At 40.6% G+C, this 16329-nt stretch overlaps 1 protein-coding gene across 1 annotated transcript in view; it reads left to right on the top strand.

The window, feature by feature from the left end:
* KLHL14 (kelch like family member 14) overlaps positions 1–12260 on the top strand; it is a 61939-nt gene extending 49679 nt beyond the window's left edge. The window contains 4 exon segments of the mRNA XM_071737443.1: positions 5717–5907; positions 6054–6212; positions 8931–9088; positions 9550–12260. Coding sequence (XP_071593544.1) covers positions 5717–5907; positions 6054–6212; positions 8931–9088; positions 9550–9690 — 649 coding nt within the window. The 3' untranslated portion in view covers positions 9691–12260.
* Positions 12261–16329: the final 4069 nt, after the last annotated feature.

The raw sequence follows: 16329 nt of genomic DNA, 5'->3' as shown, positions 1-16329 counted from the left end.
TTTGTGTGAAGTTGTTGTCAATCAGTGTATCTAGAGTAGCAAATGTTTTAATCTTAACTGTGTACCATAGAGTGGATGTGCAAGTAGATTTCAGCAGTGCATGGTAAAGATTATGTAAATAATCTTAACTTTAATATCTTTAATAATCTTTAACTCTGGATCCCAAATCCTAGCTTGGCAGATAAAAAGTCTGCCAAGCCTAAACTGAATGATGCATGTTTCCTAAGAAGAATCTCAAAGGCCAAGGTCAGAATGTTGCTTCATGAAAGTGCATTCAGTGTCCATCCTTCAGTTCAACACCCATCTTGTCATGCATATGAGAGAGACATATGAGAGAGCTCACACCACCTTCCTGAGACACTTTCCTTGTTCCATTTGCTGTCAGTATTATAGCTTTTTCTCTCTTGGCTGGTCCCAGTATTAGGTGTCTGGCAGTTGTTAATATATTGAACTCAGTGTAACCTTCTGGTTCAAGGTGTGTGTTATGGAGATGCATGGAAATATGTGTGTCCTTTCAAATATCCAGAGGTAAAATGTCAGTCTACAGAGTTTATGAAGGGCCTTTGTTCAAGATTCAGTTTGAGTGACAGAAGTCCATATGCAGACCCATGTGTTATGCTTGTAACCAAAAAATTGTGCATTTCTCCACTGCATGAACATGCGTTAAGTGGAATAGAGCTAAGAAGGCTCCCTGTTGGAGGTGAGTGAACTGATAAAATTAGCCATATAAATAGAGGTAGGAGTAGGATCATAATTCATCATAGTCTCTTGTTTTCCTTCCCTCCTGCCAGCACTGTGGGACATCTCCAGAGCTGGGTTATTGACCATAAAACAGAGGGACCCCTTCTCATCTGGTTCAGCTCCCTGGACTGCATCACCACCAGCTCAGGTGTTGGTGTGGGGGAGACAGGAGGTGTGCAGGAGGTTGTGCATTGCCATGCAGGTCATCCTCAGGGAACAAGGAGGCTGACTGGTGTTTGTATGGAGACCTAAGCTCTTGTCTGGAGCCTAATCTGTGCCTTTGTTACACCCTTTGGGTATCTGCCAGCAAAACTCTTGAGGAGTATATGCAGCTGGCTGAATGGTTGGGTTACTTTGGCAAAGAAGGCAAAAGTAGGTAGTTGAGGGCTGGAGTAAGAAAACAGGAAGAGTTCTATTTCCACAACAGCCAATTGTGTTTCACTAGAAAAGCATTTTACAATTGCAGGTGCCAAATATGACTTGCCTGGTGCTTTAGTAGAACCTGCCTCCTTCAGCCATAAGTCAGAAACTCCACTGCACTTTGTGATCACTTAGCTGCTGCCCAGTAATAAACTGGAATGTATAAGCATCTCAGAGACACTTGAGATGGTCCAATTATACATAGCAAGGAGCTATTCTGCAAGGAGCTTTACTATAACAACATTATTTGTCACCTCTTTTGTTTGTGGAACATAACTGTTAGGCTTGCCTATTATTTTCTCTAAAGGTTCCTAAGCATTTGGGCTAATGCTGGAAAATTTTAAAATTACTTCCTTAAATGGTTTTAATGGTTTATTTGCTAAATCCAAATGACTTCCTTGCTGACCTTGGAGGTAGGGTCTAGCCAAATTTTGGAAGATCATACAAACAAGAGAGAGCTTTTATGCAGTCTCCTTTCTCAGCTCCTATAGTCAGATGAAGTTCCCATTAAAGTCAACAGGCTATTTTTCCCCCACAAGGAGTACAGGGTCATGCCCTGTCTCTGCTGGCATAATGCAGGCACCACTGACAAGACATACTGTTTAATGGCTTTTTCTGAGTCATTATGGTCCATCAAGTCAAAACCTACTTTGTAATTTTAGTCTGAGAATAATTGTCTGTATAGACTATAATAATAGCTCCTTTGAAACGACTGCCAGGTAAATGTGGGCCTCATTCACAAGCAGTATATTCTCAAGTTGAAAATCTGTATGAAATATTTGATGAATAAACTTTTATCTCATATGCTAAAATCCATATCTGATTGATTTTACTATATGAGCTATAAAGAAAAGTCTGATCCTGTTAGGCATCCAGAGCTGTTAGTCTGTTTTCTTTAAAGCCAAGTTTAGTTTCTTTTCATTTGAAGAACATCTCAAAAATACATGCTTTTGAAAACTGTACTATTTTCAGGCATGCATCGTTTAGAAAAGCAACAAATGGCTCATCAGCTTTTGAAGTACACATCTTCCTGACAATGAATAGCAATGGGATGCTTTTTGGAGAGCAATTAATTTAGACTAACATGTCTGCTGAAGCAGTGGTCTTTGTAGCAGATGTATCTGAACTTGTGGCCTCAGATAGGCACCTCAGTACTGCTGTATCTTGCCCTCTTAGCCCAGAGATGGACAGGGTGTGCAGAACATAATAAGAATTAAAACTTTACAATTTTTCTTAGATTCTGAGTTAAAAGTTTTTGTTTCAATACCAGCAAAAACCACAGTGTTGTACCAGGCCCTGAAGTGGAAGTGAGCAGGTCAGCATCCTCAACGAGGCTGAGGGAGCTGAAAAAAGAAGCCGGAGAAAGAGAGATAAAACAATTTCACATTTTATTTTAGTCTTTTGCTTTAATAATTGTAATGTTAACCTTTATTAACATGACTTCAATTTTTAAAAAGCAAAGCATACACACTAAAAGTGACTTTGAAATCATATCCAGTCATTGTGATGATCAGTAATTGTATTGGTAGTTTCAAACCTCAGACTGGCAGTTCTGTTTCTTTTTTCAGGGTATAAATTCACAATCTGAGGAAATCAGAAAAGAATTCTTCCTTTTATGTGTGTACTTACAAGAAGAAGTTAGTTGGGTTGATTATTGAGTGGAGGGATGTGAAGGAAGAGCATTTCAGTGAGCAGTGGATGTCAAGTAAATTGCAAGTTCTGAAGGAAACCACAAAATTGGATTATTGTCTACATTCAGATCCTGAGGATTCAGGTTATCTGATTAAAATGGCCAGTGTCTCCCCAACTGGGGAGAGTTGTGCAAAGATTACTGTACAATATTTTAATCTAAATAGTATTTTAGAGCAGCTTAAAAAGTCAGCACTTAACAGCATGCCCCTTACACACTGTATCACTGAAAAGTACCAAACTGAAAAGCTCAAAATGTTTGTGACAGGAGCTACTGAGTATTCACATCCAAGCAGAAGAGTGAAGCGTGCTGGCACTTTCCGTTTTTGCTCCTTATAGTGACACTGTGTGGATGAAACCAGGAGTACACACACACATACAGAATAATGTCAGTGAAATCCTACTTAAAATATGATGCCTGCAAGTTCTGTCTCCCTCTGTTTATTAAACTTGAACTAAGGAAAAAAAAAAAAACAAAAAAACAGGGTGAGAGCAGTTCATTAGTGGCTTTGTCCATGAGCATGTCAAGCATTGGCAACTGAACTGACACCCTGTGGGTTTGTGCCCTGTGGCTTCCAGACACAGGAGGTTTGGAGAATGTGTGTGCCCCTCTACATGGGGGATATCTAATAGGATGTGAACTCTGCAGCTTTTTCTACTTTTGGAGCCTCTGTGGGCTGTCTTGCCTCTGTACTGTCACATACTCACAGGGTTCATATAGGCATTTGATTGCCTCTAACACCTATACTCTGTGAAATCAGAGTGAAATCAGCAAGCAGGTTTTTGTTGAGGAGACAACACTCAGGCAGACATGGGTGCACATACAATGTAATCAAATAAGCTTTGTTTCCATAGAAAATCAGGCTAAAAACATAGATGCACAATTTGCTGCCCAACCATGCAGAGCAGTGTGTGCCATCAGCTTCTATCTGCCTATTGACAGATGAATTAAATGGTCTTATTTAATTCTTCAGTTGAGCTGGAGGCACTTAGCAGTATTCCTGCCCTCCTATTTGCATCTTTTTTTTTTTTTTTTTTTCAGTAGCCTTATCCCTGTGGTGGTGTTCCCAATCCCATGCAACAAGGTGTGCTGTCCTGCACCATCCAAGTTGTCCATGTGCAGGCAAGGTGAAAGCAAAGAGGCAGTCAGGAGTTGCTCAGTGACCCTGGCTGCTGAGAAGCCCTGTCAGGTGTTCACCATATCCAAAAAGTAAGGCCAGAAACAGCCAGAGTTTGGTCAAATCTGCACTCTGAATGCCCACCCATCCCTACTGTTTCCATGGCTCTATCTTTGTGTCTACCTGACCTCTCCAACTTACAAACCACCACCAGCTGGTCTCAGCCAGATTTAATAGGAAGAGAGGTGTCTCCAAAATGTCAAGGCATGTTAAAAAATTTATGAAAATTAACAGCTGAGTGAAGGAGAGAGATCTTACTGGTGGTGGCAGGTTAGAGCATGGCACACTGGCCTCTGCTAGCCCAGCAGGTCATGGGATGACTGTAGGAAAGCCTGGTAAGGAGCTGGGACATACCAGAGCTGTTAATTGCAAGGTGTATATGAACGACCACTCATCCTGAATGCCTTGCAGGGGTCTGCAGGATCAAGCCCTTGATGGTACAGGTGACCATCAAACCTCCACAATTTACCATGCAGTTCAGGAGTCCAAAATTCAAATCCAGGTGCCTGGCCAGGAACCAAAGCACATTGTGTCAGCCATGGAGAAGGGTTTGGCAAGCTGCAGCCACAGGCCAGTCAGTGTGCCTGCTTTGCAGGAGCATTCAGAGCCAGACCTTGCCCTGCCTGACCTGCCTGCTTATCTCTCTGACCTGCCTGCTTATCTCTGGCCCCACATGCCACTGATTTCACCCAGGAGAAAACTTGAGGTTTGGGACTGGCAGTTCTTGTCATTCAGCATTTTGTACAGGTCTTCATTCTAGCCTAGCTTTGCACTTTTGCAGTCTTCTTTCTCATATCATTGCAGTTTAAAATTAGAGGCTGCTACTGTAGTAAACCTTCTAATCCAGGGAGCTTTCCCTCAGAGTAGATTACACCAAACAGGGTCTCTCAGTGTTGTCTGCTGCTCTATTTTTGCTGCAGCAACAAACACTCTTAATTTTGTAGGGATGAGTAAGACAAACTAATACATGCCTAGCACTGCTTACCAGAAAAATCAATTATTATCCTGAATACCTGAGTTGCATGTGAAAGTGGACAGGTGGCTAAAACTTTTCGTAGAAGTAGTTGGATGGAGACAGACATCTTTTTATTTGAGGGGTGGAAATATAATATTGTGCCTACTGTAAGGAAAGTTGTTCTATTTGCAGTACTGCAGAAAAAAATTATAATTGAAGAAAAATTTTGATGATGTGGTTCTCTTAGTAAATTGGGAACAATGACCCTTGAAGGACCATAAAGAAAGTGAATGTCAAGATAATTTATTATTGTTACATTATCTACCTCATTTTTCACTTTGTCTTACTGAGTTGTTATATCCCTTACAAGGTAATGCCCCAAACATTAATGAATGCCTTTTTGTCTTTCACGGGTGTGAAAAGGCAACAAACATCTTTGAAAAGGTGTATTATCTGCTGGGTTTATGTGTGCTTAATTGTTTTTACACCAAAAATGAAGCATCTATTTGATGTGAAGCATGTATTTGAGTAGAGAAGCAGCCAAGGTCTCTAGGGTAGATGTAAGCCTGTGAAGCTCCCTGACGCTTCTCTCTGAAACAGCATTTGGAGGAGCAGCTATGTTAGCTCAGAGAGTCATCTGGAGAGAAAGGAGAAAAAAAAAACTAAACCATGTTTGACATGGCTAATTGGTTTGTTGTTGGCTTGTTTGGCTTTGTTCTTCCCTGTCCTCCAGGAGAGCCAGTTTCTACGCCTGTCGCCTCGACAAGAACCTGTACGTCATCGGTGGAAGAAACGAAACTGGGTACTTGTCCAGCGTGGAGTGCTACAACCTGGAGACAAACGAGTGGCGTTATGTGTCCTCCTTACCCCAACCTTTGGCAGCCCACGCAGGAGCTGTTCACAATGGCAAGATATATATTTCAGGCCAGTGTCTTTTATCATTCCTGCCATAAGAAAAAACCCAAAACGACACCAAAAAAAAACCAGAACCCAAGATCATAGAACTAAAGTCCCACTGCAACGCAGTGTCTTTATTTCCATCAATTAACAGAAGTGTCTTTACTTTGCAGGAGGTGTTCACAATGGAGAGTATGTCCCCTGGCTCTACTGCTATGACCCCGTGATGGACGTCTGGGCCCGAAAACAGGACATGAACACAAAGCGAGCAATCCACACTTTGGCTGTAATGAATGAGCGACTGTATGCAATTGGAGGAAACCATTTGAAAGGTCACATTTTTAATAGGGAAAAAGCATTTCAGTGTCCCCGTCTTCTGATAAAGAGTATTTTTGTTAGACAGTCGTTGTTAAATACATTAAAAAACAGGCAACGCAATTTAACAGGACACTTGAGCCAGCAATTTTAAAAACATTTGATGCAAATTATTTTAAAATTATAACAGTACATTAAATATATGAGTAATGAATGCTTTAGATAATAAAAATGGGAGCTTCCATTACTCAAAGGCATGGACAATTTGTCATTACCAAGAATTCAATGAAACAAACAGATAATTCTTTGACCCGAAAGTACCAGCAATACTTTCCTCTGCAAATCATTTTCCAAAATGTACATTTGGAGACCTGTATTCAGAGCAACATAGAAAAGCAAGTTGGTGTTGTAATGAAGAGAAAAAAAAAAAAAAAAACAACAAATCTTTAGACATTAAATATTAAGACTAGGCTCTTTAAAACCCTTCTTAGTATTAAATGCAACTTGCTAATTATAATTCTTTTTAGAGGTCTCTGTTTTCATCTTTTGAAAAGGTCTTCTCTTAAAATAACTACTGCTTAGGCATCCGGTATTTTTGTCTTAATACCTACATGCTACCACTGTTGCTGTTAAAGAGATTCTGCTTAATCCAGCTACTTAGACAACAAGCACAGCTCCTACTCCTTTGTCCCATGACAGTATTTGACAGTTTATATTCACATTTTTGCTTTTTCGTCCTTTATTGATTGCGAGAAAAGAGAAAAAAAAAAAAAAAAAAAGAAAGTCTCACAGCAACAAAAGAGGAAATTGTAATGCAACAGAAAAAGTGATGTTAAATGCCAGTAACACCAGGCCATGTGCCTGGATGACTCCAGCATCTGAGTCCTGGTGAGAATCTGCAGCCACGTGCTGCTTTTGAAGATCTGGGTGCCTGTGGAGCATAGAGGGACGAAGTATCACATGTAAATTTTCTCTGGTAAATGATACTGGTTCATAAATGCCTAAAGCCAGGTGTAGGGCTGCCGTGTCTCCTCTCCCCACCCTCGGTTGTGATGGGTGTTCCTGGACTGGACTTTACAGGGGGAGGCAGGTAAAAACTGCTGTACATGTACACCTACAAATTTTGTAGAGGTTGCAGAGCTCCACAGTGGTGGCTTTTTCTCCTGCTAATGTGGAAGTCAGCATGTCACACTCATCCTATAGCAAAAGCACATGGTTTGGATTGCTTTCATCCTGCCTTCTCCTTTTTTTCACCCAATTTCACCTACTGTCTTCTGGGAAAGGAGGGACTTCTAATGAACATTGCATTTTTGCCTCTGCAACAGTTGCTGCCCTAGGTGGCTTTGTTATTTATGAAATGTTCACTATTGCAAGAGGTATTTAACATCCAAGCTTCTGGAAAGCAGGGAGCTGTCTGGTAAAAGGGCTTTTTGGAAATCTGGTTTATTCAGTACAGTGAGACAAAAGGAAGGACTGCAAGAAAAGAAAGAAAGGGAAGGGGGTGGACTGAAGTGTGGGTGAAATGTGACAATTTCTCCACCCTGGGGGAATAGCAGGACTCCATGGCAAGGGCCTCCTTTGTGAAGCTGTGAGTGTCAGCAGTGCGTTTACTGCATCACAACGAGTCATGTGCATACTGCAGTTTATTATGGAGCTTTTGACAGATTCTGGGCACACAGCAGTGGCCTTTCTATGGCGCCTTGAAAACTTCACAGCAAAAAAAACTTATTTCATCCAAGCTGTTCATTCCTGACATTAATAGTACTTGTGTGAGCAGCATCATTGTGGTGCACCAATATCACCACATAACCTGTTTTTCAGCAAATCTTCTCTTCTCATTTCTGTCATACCTTGGTGGAGAAGACAGTAGTGTCAAATAAAGCACCCAAGCATATTAGGAAAGACGTGATTTGACCATGGTGGTCTGATAAGAAGGTAGTTTGAGATAACAAAGTGTCTAAAAATCAGAGCAGAACCTAGGACTCCTGGGTTCTATGTCTTCAGCTCACATAATTGATACTAGTTGATAAAGCTTGAGTGTCTTGAGCCGAGACCCTTTAGCCCCCTGTTAATGACAAAGCAGCAGTTTAATGGAGCCTTTTTTTGTCTGTCAGAGAAGGATGGGGCCAGTGTTTCAGGGGTTTTTGTATTTTCTTGTCAGAAGATTTTGTCATATCACACCTACATGCTTTACCTGATCTTGAAACACCGCACTTTACCTGATCTTGAAAACTGAAACTGGTCCTGAATGTCACATCCATCATGCTAAGCCTCTGGAACAAACTCATTAGACATTGGTTTCTGAGTAAAATTTAATCTGTTGACTTTTGTATAGATAAGATCTGCTGACCTTTGAGAAAGTCTTCCAGGACAGTCTTTTCCTACACGTTCAAAATCACATTAGCACAGATAGATGAATAGGAATACTGCTTTCATCATTGAGAGTTTATTACTGAGTGTTATAGTCTGATCTATTCAGCTTTTCTATGTACTTGTGATTTGTAGATTATGCAACTAATGGTAAAAGCTTTCAACAAATCTATTCGAACTGAGTCAATGAGACATCAATGTTACAGGAGATGGCTTAAATGTATATGGCAGTATTTTCTAGAAGAAAGTTTAACGATGATGTTACAATTATAATAATTGTACCTGCAATTTAATAAATTTAACAGTAAAGCAAATAATAGAACATGTAATAATGCAAATTCTCTCTTCTCAATGCCCTCATGCAGGTTTCTCCCATCTTGATGTAATGCTTGTGGAATGCTACGATCCAAAAGGTGACCAGTGGAATATCCTCCAGACTCCTATTCTGGAGGGTCGCAGTGGCCCAGGCTGTGCAGTCCTTGATGACAGCATTTACCTTGTAGGAGGCTACAGCTGGAGTATGGTGTGTACCTGCTTTCTGCAGTGACCCTTCCATTCCTTCTCAGCTCTTGAATCCAATGTGTATGTGTTACTCAGACCGGGATGGAGAGGAGATGAGGAATGAAGTAGCTTCGGGGGCAGGTTTTGATTTGGTTATTAATTTGTGGAAATCATAGAGTGTTTTTTCTCCTTTGTGCTTTTATATTTAGATGAGTTATTATCAGACAGTATTCACTGATATGGAGTAATACAAAGGTCAGATTAAATTTGGCACAAGTGATTTATGTGACTGTATGCTTATAGCTCTGCTTATAAGGTGCTTGTAAAGAAGCCTGATTTGCAGAAGGTGGGTGCTCAGCCCACATGAAAACCAACCCTCTTGAAGGGCTCCTAAATTAGAGCTCAAAACCCTGAGTCGCTTTTGGACGACTTTAAAGCTGATGTGTGACTTGGATTTTAATATGACTTCTTTTTCTATTACAGGGAGCCTACAAATCTTCTACTATTTGCTATAGCCCTGAGAAAGGGACTTGGACAGAACTAGAAGGAGATGTTGCTGAGCCACTTGCAGGTCCTGCTTGCTCAACTGTCATACTGCCAGCCTGTGTACCATACAATAAATGATGGTCAAGGAGTACTGACACGAACACTGATTACATTTGGGAAAATAATGACAGGTGACGTAAATGTTTTATTAGAACAGGATTCCTGTTAAAACAAAGCTACCATAATTGACCCCTTGTTCCATATTTATGCTTTAGGAGCAAACTAAAAGAAAATAAAAAAACAAGTGTTGTCCCATCTCAGATAGATGCTGGTGTCTTATGAAGCAAGCACACCGAACATTACATGCTGACAGACTGCCATTTCAGACTGATTTTAACTTTTTCCTGCTGCAGAGATATTCCTCACATCAAATTTAACTTTTAAAAAAAAATGAAGGCTAAATGTTCAAAAACGGCCTGAAGAGACAAGATCAGTATTGTGCATTGTATCTACCTGCATGTGATCTGTGTTGAAGTCATGAGGATGTTGTTTTCATGAATGCTTCAGAATTCAGATAGTGAAAAGCTCACACTGCATTGCAGAATTGTCTCCTCCTCTCTAATCCTAACCTACAGCTACTTCACATGCTCTGCAAGCAACACAGCATCAGAAGATTATAAAAGGTACAGAAATATCATTCAGTTTTTGCACAGCTTGGCATCTAATACTCTCTGCCTTCAAAGTCCCCATGTGTAAGTGCAGCGAAAAGCAGACTACAATGAAAGCCATGCTTTACAGAGCACTACTTGCAATAGCATCTTAGGGATTAGGATCAAATTCTTCTAATCTCACTTGTGTAAAGTCAGAGTCATTTCACTGAAATCACATGAGGTGACTGTTTTTATATTAGTATAGCAGAAATTTGGTCCTACACCTTAAATTCTGGGTTTGTAAAGTTATTTCTATGACCACTAAACCAGAAACCTTAATTATTTTTCACTAACCTGTTAGATAGGAGCATTCGTGCTAATTGCTTCCAAAGACAAGAGGACTGCATTTCACTGTAAATGTATTACTTTGGACTCTTAAATGATTATGCACAATTTTGGAGAGACACTGGTAAGTAGTTACAAGACTCCTGTGTGGCTGAGCTTAAAAATGTGCTCTGAAAGATTTTTACTATTGATCCATCTTGTATGAGGCTAAACTTTCCACTGCCTTATAGCCTGTGTAATTATTTACCCATTGCAAAGCAAGTTCAGAATGCTGCCACATGGGACCAATAGCATTTAAAGACTTGCTTCATGAACCCATAGTTGCTTGCACAGATCAGGCTGTCTGTGTTTTCAGCTTGTCTCTTCTGGTCCTGGCTTTGCAAAAGCAATGACGAAATCTGAGCCTGGTTCTTCAGTTAACATAATCATCTACACCTCAGCAAAGTAGATGCATAATTCTTCCATTGTGGTTTACTGGTGCTGCATCCATTACCCTCAGGAGTGCCCTCTTTGCTGGTATTAATTGAAACTGCTCCATCGAAGCCAATGGATGTACTTTGGTTTAGGTCAGCAAAGAATCTGGCCTTTAATTTGCCTGGTTGTGACTGACTGCACCAGATAAAAAGCAAAGCAGACTCCGACCCTGCATTTTGAAGTCTGCACGTACCTTTCATGACAGGGCTTAATGCTAGTGTGTTAAACAAGGAGCAGGCAACTACTGGAGGCTGATTTCTGCTGCAGAGGCAGTAGATGGGAGGGAGAATTCATTATTTGCTTTGCAAAATAGAAAGAGGGCAAATGTATACAGAAATTACATTATACGTTGATGCTTGAGAGCAATATAAGTAATGGAGGACAAATACCATGGGACTGTTTCTCTCTGGCATCAGTCCAGTTTTATTGCAGTGCAACTCCCTTGCTTGCAGCAGAATTACACAGTTGTAAAATTGGAGTAATGCAGTAAAGACTGGTACCATACAAATGCAATAACCCAATTGATGAGGTAGCTGCACGCTTGGAAAAAAATGTTTAAACAAAATAATAATCTGAAGATGCTAATATTTGAATGTGCCATTAGGGAGTTTTCCAGTGAGCATTGCTAAGGAACTCATAAAGGTGGAGTGTATATCCTGAAATATCAATCCATTTCTACTATATAGTGCAATCTTAGTTGGTTTTGTATTTATTTATATTGTTCAGATCCAAGGGATCCCTTGTAAAATATATTTGGTGCAATCATGACATTTTTTTTCTTTCCTGTTGAAAGTATATAAATATAAATATATATAAAAAAGAAACTGTTAAGATACTATTTGAGAAAACCTTGAATGACATTTAAGATCAGGATAAGGTCTGCCATTAAACACTGACTGTCACCTGTCTCTACTAAAATGTACCATTTTTAAAGGATATTTGTTGTCCTTTTAAGTGGTTCTTTTTTTTACTAAGATAATTTAAAGATTTATGAGGACTGTATGTAAATCTTTCTATCTTTCAGGAAGGCATGACCAAGGAAAGTGCTAACTGAATAAGTCACAAAAAAGAATGTAAATTTTGTACAGTACTAGACTGTGTAAATGAAGCTTGCTTGTAGGGGGGGAACTTTAAATAAAACTTTATGTACTAATTCAGCTGTCTGCCATATTCCTACTTATAAAGTGTATGTATAAATAATATCTACATTAAATTCTTTGGAACTTTTTTTATCATGTAGATGCGTAAACTTATTTTATTTTGTGGCTGCACACAACAGCTTCATTGTTCTCCAAGTGTCATTACTCAGTGCTTACAAACCCAGAGACGCAACAAAATGTTGGGAGTCAGAGTCTTCTCCTGAGCCCGTGCCCCTGGCCTCTGCTTCCAGCAGGGACAGTCCCACCCGTGTGCCCCATGGCAGGGTTGGACCTCAGGAGACTTCTGATATGAGTGTAAGTCTGTAAAATGCCTCTGACTTGTGCTCCTCAGCCCGTTCCTCCGTCCCATGGTAAAAGAAGTGCACAGGAGACCTCTCTGTTAAATGCAGTCTTGCTCTGGGGAATTTAGTGTTGGTTGTGGCATTTTCTTCCCTCCTCAAAATGTCCCTCCTGTGGTGACTGACCCTTCCAGCTGCAGGTATTTCCGTAGTGGTGGCACAGGTGAGTACCAGAGGAGCTGGGACAAGAGGAGACAAGGTTAAGGCAGGGGTTTTATCAGGAAGCAGAATCATTATCAGTACCACAGAATCACAGAATGCCAGGGGTTGGAAGTGATCTCTGAAGATCATCAAGTCCAACCCCTGCCAGAGCAGGAACAAAACTAGGGCAGGTCACTCAGAAATGCATCCAGATGGGTCTTGGAAGTCTCCAGACTCCACAGCCTCTGTGGGAGCCTTTCCCAGAGCTCTGTAACCCTTACAGTAAAGACATTCTTCTTTGTGTTCAGGTGGAACTTCCTGTGATTGATCTTGAATCCACTGCCCCTCATCCTATCACAAGTGGAAAGCAGTTGTCCCTTCCTTCTTGATGCCCATTCCTCATATATTTATATTCATTAATTAGATCCCTTCTCAGCCCCAGGTCCCTCAGCCTTTCTTCACAAGGCAGGTGTTACATCCCTTAATCATCCTCATAACCCTCTGTTGTACTCTCTCAAGTAAATCCCTATCCCAATCCCTGTACCAGCTACCATACTACATGTATTGCTTATTCCTGCCTATCAGCCTTTGTCATGGGCCAGAACCTTCCTGTGCAAACAAAATGGATGCAATGAGTGAAGAAAAAGGCAGCCCTGTGCTTACAGCAAATGTGAGCTGTGCTGGGGTGGCTAAGGGCACGATGAAAGAGCCTGGTCTAAGGAGAGGGGGGCAGTCCTGTTCATAGCTTTAATAAGGAAGGGAAAGGCAAGCCAGCAGCAGCTATGGTAAGATACCACAATGAATAGAACTGTTTAATGAATGAGTTTCTTTCAGAAAGGAAGGGAGATTCCAGCATATTTTTTTAAAGTAATGTGGTAGGAGAAGTAGGAGAAGCTGGAAGCAGTGAGCAGAGATATGATTTAGAAAGGAAGGGAATGAAGTGAGGAGGAAAATCCAAGAATGAAAGGAAAAAATGGAAAATGACAGCCTGCAAGAGGAGGAAGTGCAAGGTTCTTGTGGATCAAGGGAACAGACAAAGTAAGGGCTGGAGTCATGAGGAAGACAGATGGTTTCCGAGAAGCTCACATTAGAGAAAGGCTGGAAAGAAATTGCAGGAGAGGCAATACAGAGAGCAGAAGAGAAACACAAGAAAACACAATAAAAGAGGACATGAATTAAATACAAAACTAAGAAAGCACTTGGTGATGGCACTGCTCCTGTTTTCCTCTGCTAATCATTCACAGTGGTATGGCTGTCAAGCAAAAGAATCCAGTCAGCAGAGTACTTAGGTGTGGTGGTGTTCAAGCCTTCAATGCACAGACTTCAGCACAGCAGAAATGATGACAGAGATGTGCAGTGTCACCTCTCTGTGGTGCCTGGGCTGTGGCACCCACTGAGTGACAGCCAGCACTGGTGGCAAGGGAGGAGAGCTGCCTCTGGCAGTGTGAGGCAGAAGAAGAGCAGATGTGGCCCATGTCCCCATCCCTGCCGGGCTGGAGGGAAGCATCTTTTCCATTTCTGATTCTCTGGTGATAATTGTCCTTGGGAGCTACACACCTAGAGTATTCCTCCATTCTCCTTCTCTGCTGTCCCCCTTGCCATTTGTCTCCTTCTCCTCAGCATGACAGACTTGCCTAAGTACTTTCATGGAGCTGGGCCTTGAAAACAAAAGACCAGTGAATTTCTTCAGCCCTGGGCTGTGGTCCCCACCCATTACCAGAGAAGCAGGAGAAGGCCGGGTTGCTGATGTCTTGCAACTCATATGCATGTCCTTAAGAAAGGCAAATTAGTTGTTTCAGAAATACATTTTTCATTGATTATAGCATTGTCTTACCTGCCTCCCAAAAGTCAGCGTTGCTTTCCTTTGTCTTTGTCCCGCTTCCCACTTGTAACATGATTCATTATACTCACTGCATCTGTGAGCCAACTTGTGGGAAAAATCCATGCCAAACCTCATTATATATGGCAGTTTGTATTGTTTTATAGCCTGTACAGTACTCTAGTTCTTGTGCTTTTAGGGGACAGACCATATTCAAGCATTTCAGCAATTTAAATAGAGTTTTCCAGGTCCAGACAGAGGAAACAGAAATCCCAAACAGTGCTAAGAGGACAATTGCCAACCTACACACTCCTGAGTACTTTTAAGGTTCACATTCTCATTTCTGTTAATGCAGCAGAGGAAAAGAGTCAGTGTTTCAGCCTTTCAGGTCCAGACCAAGGAAGCAGCAACAGCAGTGCTGGAGGTCAGAGTGGTTAGTGGGAAGGGAAAGTACACTAATGAATTCTGGAGGGCTTGTAGTGCCATAAAAGATTCAGTTAATCTGCAGCATAGATGTTGATCAGTGAAACTGAACCTAACTCTCTGGACCTTGTCAGATGTATTCTGTGCATGTCAGTGTTCCACACCAATTACAGATTTTAGAAGATGCTCTCATGCAAAAACTATGTGCCCTAATATATAAGCCAGCTCAGATGTAACTAAAATTAAAATCTGACTGTGGCAAATCTCTGTGATCCTGATATATGAAAATCCAAATAAATGATTTGTTCCTAGAAATGAAAAATAACTTCAGCAGGAAATTTCAAAATTACTTATGCAGGATTAATCCAGTTCAATGAATGCGTCTTCCGTTGATTAGTAAAGCATTCCTGAATTGCAAAGTAAAACGAGAGGAGACTTCTGCTGCTGATATATTTGTGTATTTCTGAGCTAGAGAGAAATGCGTGCTAGCAAGAGATGTGGTCAGCCAGTGTAAACAGAGATTGAATACAAATAGTGATTTTTTAATTGTCTGTTTTCTCCCTGCAGCAGAAAACTACCTTGTGTCATTGCCTTTCTTGAAGAACACAAGTACTGTGTTACCTGCCACAGTATTGAATGAGCACAGGGCAACTAACAAGATTGTACAATGACTCCAATTAGCATCCAGATGACATCTGCAGTCTTATCTAGCAACAAAAAGCAAAATTTGAACTACTTTCTGCTTCTTTTCTTGCCACATAGAGTAGAAATTTTGGTCAAGTAGCATTAGCTTTTATGATCTGCTGCCCTGGAATTTAATTTGCCTTAGAGATGAACAGATGCAGGGAACCTATTTAGCAAGTGCAAACAAAGAAGTAGATATAAAGAAATGCAGCATTCCCTCCCCCTCCCTACATTTTTCCTTTCCTTCAGTATCTGCAAACACACCCCGCAAAAAATATTGTTGAATTTCATTAAAATGGTCTCATCACTTAATCTAAAAACCTGTTCTTCAGTTTGGAGAAGGAATACTAGTGGCTGAGGTATTTTGCAAAATACCTTTAAAATCCTTATGGTTTTCTCTTTATAAATCGTTCTTCATATCACTCCTAAAAATCTTCCAAAAAAACAGACTGGAGTAACAGTATTTGTAAAGCTTGCTCTGTGTTTTGGTAGCCTGTGTGGTATTCAGTTCCTGATTCTTTGCAAATTAATCTCCATTTTTGTTTGCATTTGTGTAAAACAATTCCTTTTTAAAAAAACTTTGTCCAGTTAAGAATATTTTACAAACAAATTAAACTTTAAACATACTTCACTGTGAATAGTGAATACTCAAGCTGATGATCCATTGCATAAAGAGTAACAAGAAAATTGTTGCTTCCTGTGTATTTAGGGGGGGTTGAGAATCACAGAATCACAGTTGGAAA

Source organism: Heliangelus exortis, chromosome 2 (assembly GCF_036169615.1).
Source record: "Heliangelus exortis chromosome 2, bHelExo1.hap1, whole genome shotgun sequence".
Lineage (NCBI taxonomy): Eukaryota > Metazoa > Chordata > Aves > Apodiformes > Trochilidae > Heliangelus > Heliangelus exortis.
This window is presented reverse-complemented; position numbering and strand designations above follow the sequence as displayed.